Raw genomic sequence first — 19,781 nt, 5'->3', positions numbered from 1 at the left:
GAACCACGAGAAGGTGGTGGGAGGAGGATCGGAGGTCTCGTGAGGGAGTGTAGGTTTGAATAGCCGAGTTAATGAAGGCAGGGGCAGAACCTGTCCTGGCTTTAAAGATGGTGCAGCCGAGCTTGAATAAGACGCGCTGCCGGACAGGGAGCCAGTGGAGGGAAAAGAGGAGAGGAGTTACATGGTGTGATTTAGAAAGGTTAAAAACCAGCCGAGCGGCCTGATTTTGAACCAGCTGGAGGCGCCTCATAAGGTAATCGGGCATGCCATGATAAAGGACATTGCCATAATCTAGGCGAGATGTCACCATGGCCATAAGAATTAGTTTGAGCGCGTCTGGGGCGAAAAATCGTGAGACTCTGCGGATAGTCCTGAGTGAGAGAAAGGCTGAGGAAACCACAGCAGAGACTTGGGAGTGTAGGGAAAGTTGGTTATTTATTTTGAAACCAAGGGTTTTGACAGAGGTTACAGGAGTGGGTGGGGGACCTAATGAGGGGGGCCAGAAGGAGGAGGACCAGGGACTGGAGCAACCACCCGTCAACACCAACTCCGTTTTATCGGGGTTGAGTTTCAGGTGGTTGAAATGAGGATAATTCCGATATTACTTGTCCTTGGAAATAGGGAACCCCTTACCCATTAGTTCAGTAACCGGAGAAAGTACCAGGACACGTGAGGATATTCACAATGGTGCAGAGTAATCCATGCTTTGTATCCAGTGTTGGATTAAGGCAGTCAAAAAAAAGGGAGGTTGGGAGCTTTTTTGATTCTCAGTTTATTTAGAGTCATGGGTGTTAACATAAAAATATACTTTTGTAAGGCACAGTCAACACGTGTTTTGCCCTCTGTGGCCCGTAAGCCTAGGCCTCAAGGTGTCTTATCTTTTTGTAAACACAATTGTAGGCAGATGTCAGAAAAACGCTTCTATAGAAAAGCGTTCGGGACTTGACCGTTCAACGTGGTCCCAGGAAAAATAGTCTATTCCATATGGTCTCGAAAAAGTCTAGGTCCAAGTCAGTCGACGAATCCATCAATGTACATAACTGTTGATGATGAGGTCAGCATGTTTTTTTGTTATGAGGCTCAGGTGATCAGTCATGAAAGGGTATGTCTGTACCTCTTTCTTTAGGGTCACTCTGAAATGTTGGTGAGGCAGATGTAAGTTCCACAAACCTTTTAGCTCTAAAGCTTCAGTAAGAGCGGTTGCCCAAAGATCATGGGACGACAGGCTACTAGCAGATGCTACTTCCAGGCAGATTAGATTCTTTAGAGAACCATCTTTAGCCGTTTGTGCAGAGTGCATAATCGCTAATGCTGAATTTTATTGTCTTATGCAAACCCAGATCATGTGGGTGCGCCATGACATAGGCCTTTCTCACGGACTGTGGTCTTTTTGGACCAGTAGAGGCACCCAACCCGCTACCCTCATAGTGGTGAAAGGCTACTGCCTTTACCAAGAGTTAAGCAGCCCAGTGGTGGCAACATACCATGTTATGTTATGTTATGTTATGTTATAATGTCTCTTCTATAGCGCACGGCTACTTCATGGAGTGTCCCGGCGCTTTGGCAAAGAGAACTGAAGAAGAGTACACAACACACCGCCCCACCGCAGGCCAAAGAAGTATTACTGGGAGAAAAGCCATGTCTTAAGTTCCTTTCTGAAAGAGAACAGACTGTTGGCTTTCCTTAAAGAAACAGGAAGCTCATTACAGCAGCGAGGTGCCAAGTGTCGAAAGGAGCGACCTCCAATGCGAGCAAGTCTGACAGTAGGAACGTCGGCCTTGGCCAGCAAAGCCGATCTTAGAGTCCTCCTGGGGGCATAGAAAGCCAAGCGCTTCCCGATATACTTTGGGCCAATCGAGTGGAGGGCCTTAAAGGCAAGGGTCAAAACCTTGAAAGTAATTCTCTTAGAGAATGGGAGCCAATGCAGTCTCTTGAGCAACTCCGAGGCCCTTGCCCTACGCTGTAGGCCAAACGTGGCTCTGGCTGCAGAATTCTGCACGATCTGCAGACGTGCCAGCAGATATTTAGGAAGGCCAAGGTAAAGGGCATTCGCGTAATCAAGACGCGAGCCTATCAGAGCCTGAACAATGATTTTTTTATGTTGCAGAGACAGTAGTGGAAGAAACTTCCGCAGCATTTTCAAGATGCCGAAACATGTCCCTGTCAACCCAATAATCTGGGGTCTGAAGGAAAGCTCAACTTCGCACAGGACACCGAGATTTTTGGCTTTTGACGAGACAGCGTCAGGCGGAAACATATCCCGGGGCCACCATGTCTTCCAACTGGGATCAGGCGGACCTCCGAAAAAAAGCAGCTCCGATTTATCAGAGTTGCATTTCAGACTGTGCCTCTGAAACCAGTCAAAAACAGCGCCCAGGCATTCCTTGATCCGGCCGTCGTCGAAACCCTCACCCTTGTTACACGTAAAAAGGAGCTGGGTGTCATCAGCATAGGATATGATCCGGGCACCAAAAGATTCCGCCACCGCCGCCAGAGGGGCCATATAGATGTTAAAAAGGGTGGGGCTCAGGATAGCCTCTTGAGAAACCCCAACCTCCAGCGGCGACATTTCGGCAGAAAACGGAGGTGCCCAGACCATTTGTCGGCGGTCGGTCAGAAATGACTTAAACCAATTCCACACCGTCCCACGAAAACCGATCTCCCAGAGTCTTAAAAGGAGACCGTCGTTGGCAACGGTGTCGAAAGCCGCCGACAAATCCAACATGACCAAGATAGCTTTTCCCCCTGAGTCCAGAATCTCTCTTATGGCATCAGTGACCTCTAGAAGAGCAGTCTCTGTGCTGAAATTCGCACGAAAACCCGATTGAGAGTCATGCAAGATATTATTACTCTCGATGAAGCTGGAAATAGAAAGATGCACATGCTTCTCAATCACCTTAGCCAGAGAAGGGAGGAGGGAGATTGGTCTGTAATTGGCGTGAACAAGGGGATCTAACAATGGTTTCTTGAGCAGCGGCAGTATCAAGGCATGCTTCCATGCCAGAGGTACCTCTCCCGTAGTCAGAGAGGAGTTAAGCAGCGGATTAAGCAAGATGTTGACTGCAGGCGCTACTCTCCCCAGGCATTTCGCTGGGCAAGGGTCAAGTGGTGAGCCCGACTGAAGTCGAGACAAGAGGTCGAGGGAGGTAGCAAGAGGGATAGGAGGAAAAACAGAAAGGAGAGGGCCATTCTTTTCCAATGATGGTGGTAAAGTGGTCAGATGGCTGGCAGCTGGAATAAAGCAAGCATCAGGGAAAGAGTCCTGAATGGATTTAATTTTATTAATAAAAAAGTCACTAAGCTGGCTAATCCAAGCTTCGGTACGGGAATGGATAGGCGTGCTCGAAGAAGGAGAGATATACTCTTTTACTATCCTGAAAATGTCTTTGCTCGTGTTTTCAGCTTCCTCCATTCTGCGCTCAAGGTAAACTTTTTTCCCATCCACAATATGTTTGTGGTAAAATCGGATAGCATCCCTGTATTTTACTTTGTCATCCGGGTCATACATGCGCCGCCAAGCTCTTTCAGCCCTCTTGCAATCTTGGCGCATCTTACCAAGAAGAGGAGTAAACCAAGGGGCCGAAGCGTGCCTACCCGCAGACTTAGCTGGCTTACCGGGTGCTAACTCCTCAAATCTGGCTGTAGTGATCAGTAAGAGTGAACAAGCACTTTTACCTGTGCCACTGGAGAGAGGCCTAGAGGCCCACTCATTTAAAGTTCTGCTGCTGTGTGCTTAACTCACCATTTGCCTTCATCGGTTTGGTGTGTAGTGCTGCACAGTGCATATGTGATGTACATATGCTGGGTGTATGTGTGCCTGTGAATAGTACAATACAGTGTTAATGCACTACTGTGCAGTGTGTTCATGTTATATGCTTGGGCTGTGTGTGTGTTTGTGCCTGTGATTGGAACAATACATGAAGGAATGTAGTGTTGTGCAGTGTGTGTACATTATATGTAGGCTGTCCGGATTTCGGTTTAAACCGACTGTCCCAGACAGTACCCTACCGGATGAAAATCAGCTGACCCGGTTTAAACCGAGTGTCACTAATTTTCATAGTTGTTGCTCCGTTGTTGCTCTGCTTGGCCACTTGATGGAGCTAAAGCATTACAAACATTGGCCTGCCTGTGGTCGCCTGGCGCGGAGGTGTCAGGGGAAAACACTGCTTCACTGCTCATGGGGAGCAGAGGTGTGAATGGCCCAAGGGCCAGAGCAACACCAGACCCCCTCCTTGGCTCATGTGGGGGTAGAGGAGCTGTTGTGGTCTGCTGTCTAACTGCGGCAGGCCGCACCCGAGTACTTCACAGGTCTTTAGAAAGACCATTTACTTAAAGGCGTTAATAAAGGAGTGGGCGCCGGGGACGGGCACTGGAGAAAGAGGCGGCACCAACGTTTCTTGTTTTTTTTTTAACATGATGTGTGTTTGCGATTATCTCCAAATTTCGAGCTTCCAGCCTCTTTCATCATCCGCTGGATCTGACATGGGGTGGCAGACCCCCGAAGTGTTTAGGGGTGGGCGCCCACGACGCCCCAGCTATCCCCTGCCACCGCACCTAGGGATTTGAGGCTGAAGTAGGGGCTTCAGTAGGGGCAGGGGAGAGCGTGAGCACTGGATGGGGAAATCAGATGGGAGTGCCCCCCACCACACCCCAGCCTGCTCTGACGCCCCCTCTCCCAGGCCCCTGAGCCTGCGGGAGGGAGAGGAGGAAAGCCGTGTCCTGGAAGCGCCTGGCGGTTCCGCCCTCACCCAATCCCTGCCACCTCGAGACCACCCTCTTCCCCTCAAGGACCCCCCCCCCCCATCTCGCCTGCACCCCAGGGCTGCCGCCCCTGGCGTTGCCGCTAGTGCTATGCCGGGCATCGCGGGGGCATCTTGAGGGGCGGACACCAGCCGCCCGGCTGCTCCTGCCAGCCCGTGGGGCCCCATTTTGCATTACTCCGCTGGGGGAGTGTATCTTTAAGAGCTGCTGACCTGGGAAGCAGTGAGACCTGTTAATTTTAGACACGGGCATCTGGAGTTTGAACAGGGAGGGAGGGAGGGAAGCGGAAAGCGGCGCGTGGCCTCTCTTCTGGGGTCAGAGCTCTGAATGAGAAGTTACGCAGGGCCTCTCACCTGTGAGGTGGCGCAGGGCCTCTCAGCTGGGATTTCGAGCTGAAAGGAATGGAAGAGGGTGCACGGCCTCTCAGCTGTGAGGTGGTGCAGGGCCTCTCAGTAGGGATTTCGAGCTGGAATGGTAGAGGGTGCACGGCATCTCAGATGTGAGGTGGCGCAGGGCCTCTCAGCTGGAACTTAGATAAGGAATGGGAGGTTTGCCTGGCCTCTCAGCTGGGTGTTAGAGCTGGATTGGAAGGCGGGGCATGCACTGGCATCTATCGCCAGTGGTGATGGCGTCTCAGCGCCCTGTGCTCTCTTCGCCTGCCCTCTGCAGCAGACGTGCTCTCAGGGCAGAGCTCACTTCCTTCAGGTGACAGCCCCGGCTGCTCACAGCCTTCTCCCCGGGCTCAGAGGGTGCCGCTGCCAGCTCTGGTGGCACTCAGGGCTTGGCGCGGCTCCCAGGCAATGCTACTGCTGCCAGGCAGTGAGTCAAGCACCAGGGCAGCATGTTGTTGTGGCAAGTTATTAAACAAACTCCCGGCTCCTCTGTTGGGTGCTGTCCTCTCTCCCGGATACGGACAGGGATGTGGCGACAACAAAGTGCGAATAAAGAGCATAACATCAACCCTCTGCCCTCTTTCCCTTTGATCTTCTCTCCGTTCTGCCTTCCTGTTCAGACTTTATGATTTCATATTTTGTGTTCTTCCATTTTCGGGTATTCTATCCTTTCCTTGTTTCCATTCCGTTTCCTTCCCTGCCCTCTCTTGTGCTCTGGTGCCATGAATAGCTGCATTGCCCGCCTGTAAGGATCTCGGGCCCTCTAGTTTGCATGATCACTGACACTTGTGACAACCAAGCTCGTGTCCTGGTCTGGAAGCTCTGTGTCATGTGTGGGCAGGATGTTTCTATTCACAAGCGAATGCCTTCTGTCCAATATTTCTTCATACCTTTATGTTTCGGTTTCTTCTCTTCTTCCACGATCCAAATCCCATGGCCCTTTCCACCCTCCTTTCCTTTGCCCATTCTCCCCTTTCACACCCTTTATTTTCTTTCTTCTCCTCTACACACTCTTCCTTTTATTATTCACCTCCCTGTGTTCTTCCCTTTCACATTTTCGTTCTTACCCCCAGGTTTTACATAATAAAAGGGCAAACATGCCTGATTGCAGCCTTTTCAGCTGCAGTCTCTTCACCTTATGTCTAAATATAACCGCAGCGGATACGCTGAAGGAAAATACATGTCAAGCTTTATAAACAAACACACACGGTGCGGCCTCCTCTCTCTCCCTCACAGTGCTCTGCTTTATGGAGGCGCCTCCTGCACCAGATCACACCACGCGCGCTCAGTCACGAGGGTCCACGTCAAGGGAGATCCTGAGGCTGAGGTGGGCCAGGACTGCAAGAGTTCACTGCACAAAGCTTGAGATAAAGTCTGCCAACATTCCTGGCGCGCTGCGCCTCCAGCAAAACGTACTCTTCACATTTCCAGATTGCAAACTCCACGTAAAGTGGCTGCAAACTGGAGAGCGTGGGGTGTGCTTGAGTTTATTGTCCAGAGGCCTAAATACGCTCTCTAAGGGTTAGGTTTCAGAATATCATTAGCAAAAATATTGCCTCATCCAAGTATCCTGTCACAAATTTCCTTTAAAAAAACATCTTGTCACATTGGGGGCAGGTTTACTATTATTAACCACAGTCGGGGGTATTTTTGTATGATATTTAGGGCACCATGTTTCTGTTAGCAGTTATATGGGTTACAAAATCCTGTTGCCATAGTGTCAATAAAAACACGAAAATCAGAATTTTCTGCCATTTGGCACACTGGATGAAGATGTAACCTGGCCCTTTGAACCACCCAGTGCTTGAAATGGAAAAATAGAAGTGCTGGTACCCTGTACCAAAGTATCTGCTTGCTTCTGAGAAGTGCCGTTACTCTCCAATTAAACGTATTATGTCACTCTTGAGATCAGGTACTCTCCCTCTTAACAAAAAAGTTTGAGAAACTCAGTCCATTTAAAGCACTGGAACCACCCCACCACTCCCTGAGAGTCACCCAATATCCCCTCATTGCTTTGGCGCAGGTGGAATGCCTTACGACACCTGAAATGTCAACCAACCTGCCTCGGATGTAGGGGTGCATGCAAGTTTCTTTATCACCCTAGCGCAGGCTTATGAACTTTCTAAATGTTGGTCTACCTGTAGTTTGCAGTTCCTCTGACTACACCAGTGCCTAATTTGAGCTGGTGGTTACCAGTGGGGACACTTATTCTTGGGGAACCCACACTTAATTTTCCACATAGTTTATGTACCTATTACACAGAGCAGAAAGACGGGGGAAGACGCAAAACCGTCACAAAATGAAAATTCAGGAACCTCAAAAAGTGAGATAAAGGGGAGGGGAGTCTCTGGTAGTGGATTAAAGAGGTATGAGGTGGCTTTAAAAATACCAGCCTTGGTATTCCTCGTGCCCAGGTTTCACTGCACCGGCAGCGGGCTTCTGAGCAGAGTTTCAGGCCCTGACACTCTCACAAATGAAGCACTGGCCTACACACTTATATTTTGCTTGCTCTTATGCTTCTTAGAAGGTGATAGTAACTTACAGGTGTTTGCCTTGCGTAGCGTTTTATCGTGAGTACTGTGAAACGGTTGCATCAGTATTACTTGTCAGTAGTTTGAACTTTTGCAGTACCATCCTTAGATCTTTCTAAGGAGTACTCTAACAGCACCAGCAATATACCTGTATTTCATACTCTTGTGTACATCCCTTGCTTAGCTTTTCCTCATGAGTGGCTCATGACCACTTAAACTACCAGACAATATGCTGAAGAACAATAGAAAAAGCAATCATAAGAGCAAAGCGTTCCATAAACACCGACAAAACACCGTTTCAGCTGTTTTTTATGGCGCGAAAATGAGTAAACACTGAAAACCACTGTTTTTTTTAGGTATGGAAATCACTGGAAAATACTGAAAAAACACCACCAGAATTTACCAAAAATAGACACTGAAAACAGGAAAGCCTAATTATATGCATGTGCTGGGTGTATGTGTGCATGCGAGTGGAACAATGCATGGCTGACTCTGGGTTCCATTTTGGAACACCAGGGCTGCAAGGTGAAATATGAGGAGAGGACCTAAAGGATACCCCTCAGACAGATTTGTGTATTGCTACATTCCTCTAAGCAGGGTGGGAAACACTGGAGAGGGCAGAGCCAGGCTCCACCAGTATGCTTCAAAAGGTGCTCTTTGATTCAGAGAGCGGTCACAAGGAAGGGGCTTGGGCACATCTTAAGAAGAAGATTGGAATTATAAAAGATTTATAAAGAGCAGTGCTGAGGCCCGGGGGTAACCTTTTGATACACATATCACTGTGCCTGACATCCAGGTGTGAACTTCTAGTCACTCCCATGGCCTGTGTTGTTCGGGTATCAGATTTGGAGTCGCTCCTGCTGTGACAGACTGCTTTCTGGAGGAAGAGAGGGCAGTGAAGTGTGCACTCCAAAAAAAAGCAGACCTCCAACATAAACCTCAAACACTTAGACTCTACACCACATTTGGTTTCTTGAAATGGACTATGAGAAGAAGAGCTTGAGATATCATAAACTGTTGGCTGTCAAGCAGCCAGTAGGGCTGTGCGAGGAGGCGAAGCTCTGCAATACTTCTGCCTGTGACCAGGAATGAGAGACAAGGACTGCTTGTCTTCTAGCTAGGAGAGGGTACATTACACAGGGAATCCAAGACCACCTACCCTGGAGCCTCGAGCACCAGTGCCTGCCTGCAAAGGCCAGTGTGCCCTGTGAAGTAGAGGAGAGCGTTGGGGGAAGCGAGATCCAGGGGGGAATCCTGTTGAGTGGATTCCCTTAGCAATGTGTGAGGAGATGCTGCTGCAACAATCAGGTCATTGCCCTATACAGGCAAAGTTGGGTACCCTTGCATGCCAGAGGAAGGCCACGTGAAGTGAGCAGTGACTGATGCAGTACTGAAAGGTCATTGCCCGTATGCAGTGAGGAACCGCCAACCCTGTATGCCAGGAGGGGTTGCAGAGAGGAGAGCCATACAGAGTGGGAAGTAGCCCATGTGCGGTGGAAAACTGGCAACCCCGTATACCAGGAGCGGCAGCTTAAAAGAAATCTGATGTGCAGATAGGATCGAAACCTGTGTGCAGTGGAGAGAAGGTGGCCCCATATACCAGAGGGGGCTACCGGGACCAAGAAAGAAGTGTGACCTGGTCGAGATCGTCACTGGGGAGAGGCCACTGTAGTGACTCCTATGGGCCTGCACCTTGACCGAGGATCAGGGTTAGGACTTTCGGACTCCCTCACCCCCACCCACGGTGGGAAGGACCAAAGAACTTATCCAGCTTGGAGGAGCCATGAAGAACCTCTGTTGGCTTTGGCTGTATGACAGTCAATTTAGCGCAGTCCACCTGAGCCGCTTGCAAAGACCTTACCAGAGACAGCCTCTGCATCTCCAGCTTCCACAGAGGGTTCACGCTCAGGGATCAGGGACTCCCATCGCCTTGATCCGGCGGGTGCAGCTAACGCTGATGTCAGTCCAGCTGCCCCAGGGGATCTTGCTTGCTAGATAGTGCTTCAGTGCTTGAACACTTTTGACTTTTATACAGAGTTGGAGCGGGACTCCTGAGACTTGGACTAGTGGAATTTACCTGAATGTCACCAATAGTGAATGGCCAATAACCACTACAGCTTGGAGTAAGTGGAACTCTGGGAACCACCTAAGGAACACTAGAGACCTGACCTCAGTGAACTGTGGAAGTTGATTGTGCATGTCATATTTCCCAATCTGGTGGTAGCAGTAAAATAAATACTCCTTTTTTGTAAATGCAATTATTTGACTCTACAACAATGTAAAGCTGCTTCTGCACATATTTTAGTTGTGAGCCTGTGTACACCCCTCTGTATCTGCCCCCCCCCCCCCGAGAAGCCTTGGAATGTTTGACCCACACTACTACTCACAGCCCGGCACAAACTGCCAACCCGGGTCCTCCCTGGACCAGAAATAAGAATCCTGAAACCAGCTGGGCAGTTTGGCCTGGACTGTTCCCATGAGGAGCAGGGTCAAGACTAATTTGCATATGGGTGGGTCCAAACTGAAATGGCGTAGTGAGCAAAAACAATGATTAATTTAGCCCAGATCTCTTGACTGGGTGTGAATGTTTGACTTATTCACCATTCCATCCATCATTTGTTGCAGCAGCAATTTTTGCCCTCAGTGGGATAGGTATGCCAAGACATGGGTCCCTTGCTCACTGTGCCACTGGATTCAAGCCAGCCTGGCTGATGAGTGATGACACCCCGAAACTAATCCCAGGATGCTTGTTTCCGGTCCAGAGAGGACCTAGCTTGGCAGTTCCTATGAACAGCAGGGTCAACAGTGATTTGCATATGGATGGGTCCAAACTGGGGTGGCGTGGTGAGCAAAACAACAATGGATTTAACCAATATCACTTGACTGCGGTGAATGTTTGATTTATTCAGCTTTCCGTCCATCATTTGTTGCCGCAGCAAGAAAAATATAACAGCAAAATGTCACACTGGAAACCGATATAACTACCAAAAAATACATATCTAAAGAAGGATAAACTGTCACCCATCACCTACACCCCCCTCCCGCTCTTTCAACACCAGAGGATCAGAAATAGCCTGCTCAAATTTCAGTTGCAAACTTTACAAGCTTTTATGCCCAATATTCCATCAAGCGTTTTTTTCTTAGGTGGCAGCTAGTTCAAAGTTCGGATTGGTGACAGAGTACCTAAGCTGTGCATAGCAAAGACATTGCTTTTGGGATAGGTGGAAATTGGCTTTACATTGTACAAACATTTAGAGGGAGGTAGCGTAGAGGTAAACATACTGAAAATCATTCTGCAACCCCCACTCCTCCAGTTCTGAAACGCAGGACCCGCCACAGCATGAGTGAATTCACTGTTGAAGTGGATAGGGGTGTACGGGATATGTCACTAAGTCTTTAGATTCTGCAAGCGTTTTTCATGTCCTCAATGTAGTATTATCCAGCATGCTCAAATATGCGTTTGGTGGTTTATATTTTTTGTCAAGTTATATTAAATCCGACTAGAGTCTGTGCACTATTACATGGTCCATATGGATCTAGTTTTTTTCAGACCCTGCCTTGAACCATCCTGTGGCCACTCTCAGTTGAGCTGCTATATAATAATGGGGAATACTGGCTTAGCCAACTTGCCTATGACATTCAACTGCATAAGAAGTCTCTGAGGGAGACTCAGTGCCCTGGTGGATGTACTTCAAAAATGTTCCGTCAATCCAAATATAGAAAATCAAAACATAAAATGAGATGCGAACCCCCGTCAACCATTTTGAAAAAATCCTCCATTAATAACTGCTTAACTCTATGTGCAGGGTGAGGGTAGGCCCACTTGATAAAATACGTTTCCACTCTTTGTCTTAAGGAATACAGAGGCAGACATGAAAAGGTTGCTTTACCTCAGAAATGCTTGATTGGGGCCTGCCGCCTTGGGCCTTGAAAACTAAGAAAAATAATTAGTTACAAGCCTCAGATTTACCGTCTAGACCCTCAGCTGTGAAACCAGGGTCTTCTAGTTTCTGAGTGCTTTCATGTTCCTGATATGGGTGTCCCTGCAGCTGTAATTAGTAGAGGATTTAGCTCTCACCTTTTGTCGGATGTGTGATTTCATTGATAAAAGGCTTAACGAAGTTAGGTCAACTGAGTGTTACTGCTCGAGCTTGGGGCAAACAAATATTGCTCATTATTTGCATACTATGTCTGTGTGCCAACTTTTTATTTCCTTTCAGAAATTGTGCTTTCACAGGAGGGCTGAAACATTTACAGGAGCCTCATATTTTTATAGTATTGATTCTTAAAATCCACAGATCTGCTCCGCGCTCTTCTTGCAAGGGGCAACGTACGTCTAGCTCGGTTGGAGACAGCTGCCCAAAGAGACCTGGACCGACCCATATCCACAAAAGAAATCTAGGAGGCTATTTCCCTCACGTCATCGGGCAAAGATGCCAGGACCGGACGGTCTCCCTCAAGAGTACTACGCGTTGTACCGCGATACTCTTGTGCCCCACCTGGGTGGTCTATTCCGAGAAAAGAGAAGGGCTCCTTCCCGTTAGAGACGGACATTGCCACTATTGTTGTAATCCCGATATTCCAGCCTCCTTCCCGCTAATGTGCAGACCACCGTCTCATATCCCTCCTCAATACAGAGGTCAAATTATACACCACTATCTTGGCCCAGAGCCTGAGGCCTTATCTATCTATATTTGTCCACCCCGACCAATGTGGCTTCATGCCCAAACGCGCAACCCGACACCGCCTTCGGAGAGTGCAGCTGGCTTTGGCCCACCGGCACCTACTTACCCCTTATACTTCTTCTTGTAGATTTTGAAAAAGCTTTTCATTCAGTGGACTGGGCTTATCTACAGGACGTGTTGGTTGAGATGCGGTTCGGTCCCCGATTCTTGGCCCTGGTCCGGGTCCTCTATGCGCAGCTACGCATGCGTGTTCTGGTCAACCGCGTACTATCCAAGGCCATTCCCATTGCAAGGGGTACGCAACAGGGCTGTCCACTTTCTCCCCTACTGTTCGCTCTGGCGATGGAGCCCTTGGGGTCTTTGGTGCGGGCGGATGAGCGCATTCGAGGATGGGAGTGGCCGAATACCGAGCCGGATAAAATCGCGCTATATGCGGATGATGTCCTGCTCTTTCTGGCCGAATCCGCCACCTCTGGTCCACAATGCCTCCAGACTTTACAGGTCTTCGGGCAAGTCTCAGGGCTTAGGCTGAATCCAGGGAAATCGGTGCTGGTCCCATTCCACTTATCGAGAGACTGCTACGACTGGCAGTCTAATATACTGATTCGGCGCAACTCCTTTAAATACTTGGGGATATGGCTCACCCTACTCCCGGATTTGGGATGGTCCCTCAATGTCACCCCAATGGTCAAAAAGGCCAAAGAAGACCATCAGAAGTGTAAGGCACTACCCCATAACCCCCTAGGTAGGGTCGCTTCCAAACTATGATGTATGGGGGAACTCCCTCATCGCACATACCAGACGTGACTCGGTCTGTACTGTTGGCTTGGCATACCTACTTACGTCATACTGGATGGTCGGGTAAACTGACACAATGCACACCCCTGTGGCACGGGACCTGGCTTCTGGAGACGAGCGGTCTGCAGGGATTCGGAACCTGGGACCTGATAGTTATCACACAGCTCGGGGACGTTTGGGCCAGCAGTCACATGCTCTCCTTCCAGGAATTGCAAACCTGCTACTTCCTGCACTCCTCCCAATTTTATAAGTACCTACAGCTTAGGCATGCTCTCCAGACACACATCGCCACTGACACCCGGCTCCCGGAATATAGCCCCACCGAAACACAGACTATGTTGGGGGATCTGGGTAGGGAAGGCATCTCCCGCATCTACCGTACCCTAGTTAACAATACCCCCACCTCCCTGGACAAGCTGAGGGATCAATGGATACAATGGGTGGGCCCCTTAGACGAGGCAGATTGGTGGGATGCCCTTATGTCACCCAAGACAATCACGGCCTCCGCCAGACTTAGGTTAGTTCAACTATATTTTTTGCACGCTGCCTATCTAACTCCACTGCGCCTCCATCGCGCGGGCTTGCGACCCAATGCGTCGTGCTCAAGCTGTGGCTTGGCCCCGGGGGATTTCTTCCACGTGATCTGGTCCTGTCCTAAACTAGACAGTTTCTGGGGGGCCATTGAAGAGGAGCTCACAGAGGTCCTTGGATGGGAGGTTCCTCACGATCCAAGACACTCAATACTACGGATCACAGATGGGTTAGACGGTACCAGAAACGATTTTCTTCAACACAGCCATAATTGTTGCCAAATGCGACATAGTGGCGGCAAGGAAATGCCCTGACTCACCGACCCTAGAGTGGTGGCGTAAGGGAGTGGACTGGTGTGCGACGAATATATGATGTTACCACGATTTCAAATACAATGCATGGCTTTACCACGTAAATTTTACATCGCAAATGTCTTTACCACGCAGAATAAAAGAACGCAGAATTTTACCACGCATAAAAACGTTAGTAAGCATCCAACGTCCATTATGCCTAAAAATACACTAAAATAAACATAATGAAACGGATAGGCAAAAAAATATGTCTTCAGAAGTGACATTGTTTGTCTTTTGTCACTTTCACTGACCCTCTAAAAACATGTCCCCAAGCAAGATGGCTGAATAATTCGTCAAAGAAGGTCACTTGTTAATTTGTAATACACATTTTAAATTACACATTCAGTCAGCATTTGTCATCGTTTTTAATTTGATTCCAAAACATATTTTACATTTTTTGTTGTTGTTGTTTTTTTTTGGGGGGGGGGGGGGGGGGAGATCCCCCCCAGCCCCCCTGTTCTAATTTTTCCCATTACCACCCATGCCTTTTCTACGTATCACGTTCTTAAGGTATGCATGAAAACACTTCTAACAAAATAAAAAAAGGACTTCTTTTTTTACGTACACGCAGAACGTATGAAGGTTGACCGGAATGTAACTTGCGTGGTAAAGAGGATCGTGGAAGGCATACGCGTGGAAAAGACGTTTACGTGGGAAGTGCCCCGTTGTAAACGTTACGCGTAGTAATGCCTTCGTTGTAAATGATGTTTCCCGTGCGCGACCAAAGGAAGGGCCCTGTACGTGGCACATAGATGCCATAAGAAATATTGGAAGGTATGGAGTAAATGGCTGGGCACTGTTGGGGATTTTGACTGAGTAGCTAAACCGCCCTATTGACTTGCACTGCTGGGGAGGTGTTTGGGAGATACCTTATTTGTAAGGATGTAATACACTTGTGGTCCCCCGTGTCATTGCTGACCTGTTTATATTTTCTGAAATTAATAAACTTGATGATCAAAAAAAAAATCCACAGATCATCAGTTTCACCATGGAATCCAGGCCACTGTTCATAGTAGCTACTACATGCATAATCTTTATGTGCAGCCACTTGCGGCAGTGGCTAAGGAGTGGGACCTAACGCTGGTGTCATACGCAGAAGACACGCAGCTGGTCATCACTCTCACGGAAGGCCCTTCTATCTCAGCCTCGAGATTTAGGGATGGCCTGGCTGCAGTAGCCCAGTGGATGACGGACAACTGCCTGCAGCTTAATGCAGGCAAGACGGAGGTGCTGCTCCTCTGGAGGAATACCAGCTATTGGAATGAGCACTGGTGGCCCTCTTCGTTGGGCGCCATCCCGCCACCCAAATCCATGGTCAAAAATCTGGGCGTCTGGATGGACTCCTCGCTTAGTTTCCAGACCCACACGAAAAAAGTGGCTGCTACTTGTGTGGGCCTGCTAAGGAGCCTTAACCCGATACTCGTTTTTTTTTACTCAAAAATCCGCCAGCTCATTGTTCAATCCATCATCCTTTCACGACTGGACTATGCTAGTGTTCTACTTCTGGGCGCCAATAAAGCGGAGATAGCTCGATTCCAACGCGTACAGAATTCAGCGGCTAGAGCCTTGGTGGGTCTCCCCCGCAGGTGCTCAGTCAGAGCTACCATTCGGAAATTACATTGGCTGCCCATTGAATCTCGGATTCAATTCAAAACCCTGACTATGGCTTTCAAGATCCTCAAATCCGGATCCCCAGGACTCTTGCGCCCGCTCTTAACACCCTATGCGCCACAGCGCAACTTGCGCTCATTAGGCCAGCACCTAGTGACTGTACCCCGTACTAGGCTCTGCCGTATTGGTGGCCGCTCCTTTAGGGTTCTGGGAGCTAAGGTCTAGAACTCCTTGCCGCTAAACATACGTTCCTTGGAAAATCTGTCTGCCTTCTGGAAGGCTATTAAGACCCATCTGTTCCCCCCCTCCTAGGACTCCCTCCTCCTCCCTCTCCTTCTTTAGTACATATTCTGTGGTTCTTCAGCGCCGGGACGCCTCGTTGCTGGGGCAGCTGTTGCGCTTAACCAAATAGATAACATAACATACTATAGGTGAGTAATTAATATCAAATAGGTTTTTCTAGTGTGTTTTGCACCTAAATGTCAAACCTACCTCTTAGGCCAACGAAATGGGAGCATTCTGTCCAATACATCCACATCATCCTCCGAGAGGGTTGAATTATGTGCTTCAGATTTCTCAAAATGAATTTTATAGCAAAAGATGGATTCAAAAGCCTTACGAAAGTCCATAACTCCTTGGAGGAAGAAATGTGGAAATCCTAAAATAAGTAGCACATCGTCAACTTATAAGGAGATTTTATAATCCTAGAAATCGAAATTGATTCCAATTACCTTTTTCGATTGCAGAACCTGAAGGGTAATAGAACTATAAATAGGGCAAATGTGGGAACTGAGGAGTTGGAACCCCTGCCCAGTGCCTCTTCCTCATCCATATGCATTAAAAGTGCGACCACTGAGGGTAAATCTTGCAGTCGGATTAATTTGCGAAGATAACTTTAAGGAAGTGTGCGCCAAAACCCATCTAAGAAGTATGAAAGACCAATCCACTCAGTCGAAAGCCTTCTTCGCATCAGATGACAAGAGTGTTGCAAGTATCCCCTCAAGTGAGGCCTTTTTAACAAGGTGGATCTCAGCCCTAATGTTGTCATCATGTGTCTGTCCACACTAGGGCAATCTAATCATTTGACTTCGTGTGTGAAGCTTGGCACCAATATTAAGAAGCGCTATAGAGGGGTATGAGGTTTACCGCTGAGCATTTTTATGTGGTTTGGGAAGGACCAAAATAACTGCTTTGACCCTTGAGGGAGTTGCATCTTCTTTACTCCAGCTGTATTTAAAAAGAGATACCAATTTAGGTGGCTATTTCTGCACAAAAATTGTATAAATCGGGCTATAACACTATCTTTTAATATTCACACACTATACCCAGTATTCATTTGATTCATCTCCAAATGAAAGGAGGGTGAATACGCTTTGTTGGAATTTGCCCCAACAGTGGGTGCTTTCACTGCTTCCTCAGTATTTTAGGATTATACTGGCCACTAGCAAACACTCTCACTTTAGGATCAATGTGGAACCGCAGTTGCGAAATTTACCTGAAGCATATGTGAGACGTCGAAGAGTGAGCAATGTCCTCGCGTATGTAGGTGAGACTCAATGTGACTGTCTTTGTACTGCACTGGCATACTCCAGCCTGCAAACTCCACCATCTTCCCGCCATTGCTGATGTGAAAGTCGAACAGGGGGGTCTTCTTAAGGCCTTCCTGCAATGATGAAAAGAATAGAGAAAAATATATAATGTACGTGTAACAAGACATTTTCTTTAACTGATGAAATAATTAGAGCAACACTCTTTAGGGGTCCATAGGGGGCAGGCACTATGACACAGTCTTCGAAAAGCTCCAGTCCACGGGAAGGCCAAGCAAAGAGGGAAATATGTTTCCGGCTTAGGCCTAGGTTTTGAATACATTTCAAGCTTTACAGAAATTCATAAAGAATTCCAGGAGGAGCTGCAAGGGTCACAGCTACCCAGGAGTACTAAAACGCGTTAATATTTGCACACACAGAAATATAACAAGTCTACATTTCTGTATGCAGAAATTAAATGTAAATATGCAATTTCACTTTAAAACGTTATTTTGCGTCAACACAGGTAAAATATGTTCACAACAGAAAAACACTCCCCCTACATATTTGAAAGGATCCTTCCCTTTCCACCTGAAAATAATTGTAATCCTTTCTTCTGCATGAGTATATCTCATACTGCTTTCAAGGTTCGAAACTACCAGCAAAAGGCTGATGAATTTCCACCAACTTTCAAGTCTATCGGTGTTCACTACCATTTCAATGCATTGTCCAAAGGTCCTGCAGTCTAAAAGGAACCTCTAAAATCAATATTTCGGTTTTTCTAACTTGGTTCCATATACATTACTTCACTGTTACCATTTAAGTATTAGAAATCTCTTAGATAAACTGTTTTAAGAACTCACTATTCAACCATAAATCCTGTCTAACAATTGAATGGGTATAGAGGCAGAATTCCTCTTACTTCTGGTTGGCATGCCTCATCCGAGGTCACAACATAAACACATTGAAAAGTGAACTACTATTGAGGAGCATGGTAGGCAACTGGCTGGTCTCCCCTCCCACAGTCTACTACTAATAATGAATCTGTACGTCACACATAGATAATACAACTTGGAGAATGAAACAAAATAGACACAGACAATAAAGGTTTGCCTTGGCTTTAAAAAGGGCTAAAATCAATCCTCTATTTTATAATGAGAAATACAAATAGGCTGGGAAACGTTACATAAGAAAATGGCCTGATTACCTTGTAGGGTAATCTACTGGTTACCACCATAACTTGGTGGCACGAGTATAGTCAATTGCAGAATTGCCAAGTTCTGCTATATATCAGTTATGAATATCACCCTCATTCTCCTGATGTGCAAGCCTTTTTTCTGTCCTATAGCAACCAATGATTGTGGTCCTCGGTGCTGCGTGGGGGGGTTGGAACCCCCACACATTAATATTTAATATGGCCCCGGGGAGTTGGAGGTCCCTGGGGCAGCGTGTGGCCCCCTGCATTTATATGAATTAGCCCCGGGGTGGTGGTCCCTAGGGTTGCGTGGGGGGGCTGAAGCCCCCACACTCCCTATAATTTATTATAGCCCAGGGTGGTGGCAGTCTCCCCCACCTTCATTTGTATTAGTCCCCGAGACCTTGTCCACCAGGGGGCCTAATTAAACGAAGCGCGGGAACCCACAATTCCTCCAAAAAAAAAATGCCATGGTATTTGTGGATCCCACCACGATTCCCGCCAAAAGATTAAAACATTTTTTTTATTTGGGCCCTGTGGGCCCCTGTGCATCCCACTGAAGAGGCCTAGGGGTCAGGATGTTTCTACCCTGACCTCTTATCTAGCCAATCCTTTTTAGGTCTCGCCTGTCGATGCGCATGCGCATCGAGCTTGCGAGTCTATGGTGGCTTATCCACTCTTTATCCCCAACTTGCAAGGAATCGTGGCGATTCCTTGCAGTGCACGAGAAATTTAAGCTCAATGCGCATGCGCATTGAGCTTAAATGCGCGTGCACATGCCCCCAGCCGCCTGCCTTGCCTACTCTCCCAGCTGGTGCCGCTCCACCCCCTGCGGCATCAAAGGCTTTCACGGCCGGCCGGCCATGCTTTCAGTTTCACGACCGGCCGGCCGTGTGAAGCCCGCTCTCCCTGCTCCGCCCCCTGCTCCGGCCGAGACGCATTTCTCCTCCCTCCTCCAGTTAAAGGAGCCTAACCCCAAACCAATCATGCATCGTGGTCGCACCATAATCTGCATTTGTTTTATTTTACCTATAAAATGTAAACCATTAACGAGTCTGAGCATTCTTACAATTAAACGCTCTGATGTGTTCACATCCCCTGCTAAAGCCCTTGGACTCGCTCTTCCTATGGGCTACTTCAAACATGACTCGTTATTTTGCCTTACTTGGTTGCAGTGTTACTAAAGCCATCGAATGCAGCCCAATCTGTAGACTAGTGTAAAAGCATGCACCGTGATGTTGAAAAAAGCGATGTCCTGGCGAATGCTTTCCAGTGCCTTATTTATTTCCGTTGTGTTTTCTCTTTGTCCTGAACTTTGACCCGCCTCCTTGCCTGGAGGCTCAGAAAAGAGACAGCGCGCGGGAGCCTCTGTCAGGCACGCAGCATGTCGCGCACGGT

At 48.0% G+C, this 19,781-nt stretch overlaps 1 protein-coding gene across 1 annotated transcript in view; it reads right to left on the bottom strand.

Moving 5' to 3' along the window:
• The window catches only part of AMT (aminomethyltransferase), a 214,919-nt gene that overhangs the window by 92,447 nt on the left and 102,691 nt on the right, over positions 1 to 19,781 (bottom strand). Inside the window, exon 2 of the mRNA XM_086938787.1 lies at positions 17,158 to 17,325. Coding sequence (XP_086794913.1) covers positions 17,158 to 17,325 — 168 coding nt within the window. The remainder of the gene's footprint in view (positions 1 to 17,157; positions 17,326 to 19,781) is intronic.

Source organism: Lissotriton vulgaris, chromosome 9 (genome assembly GCF_964263255.1).
Source record: "Lissotriton vulgaris chromosome 9, aLisVul1.2, whole genome shotgun sequence".
NCBI classification, from domain to species: domain Eukaryota; kingdom Metazoa; phylum Chordata; class Amphibia; order Caudata; family Salamandridae; genus Lissotriton; species Lissotriton vulgaris.
The sequence above is the reverse complement of the archived record's forward strand: the minus strand, read 5'-3'. Positions and strand labels throughout refer to the sequence as shown.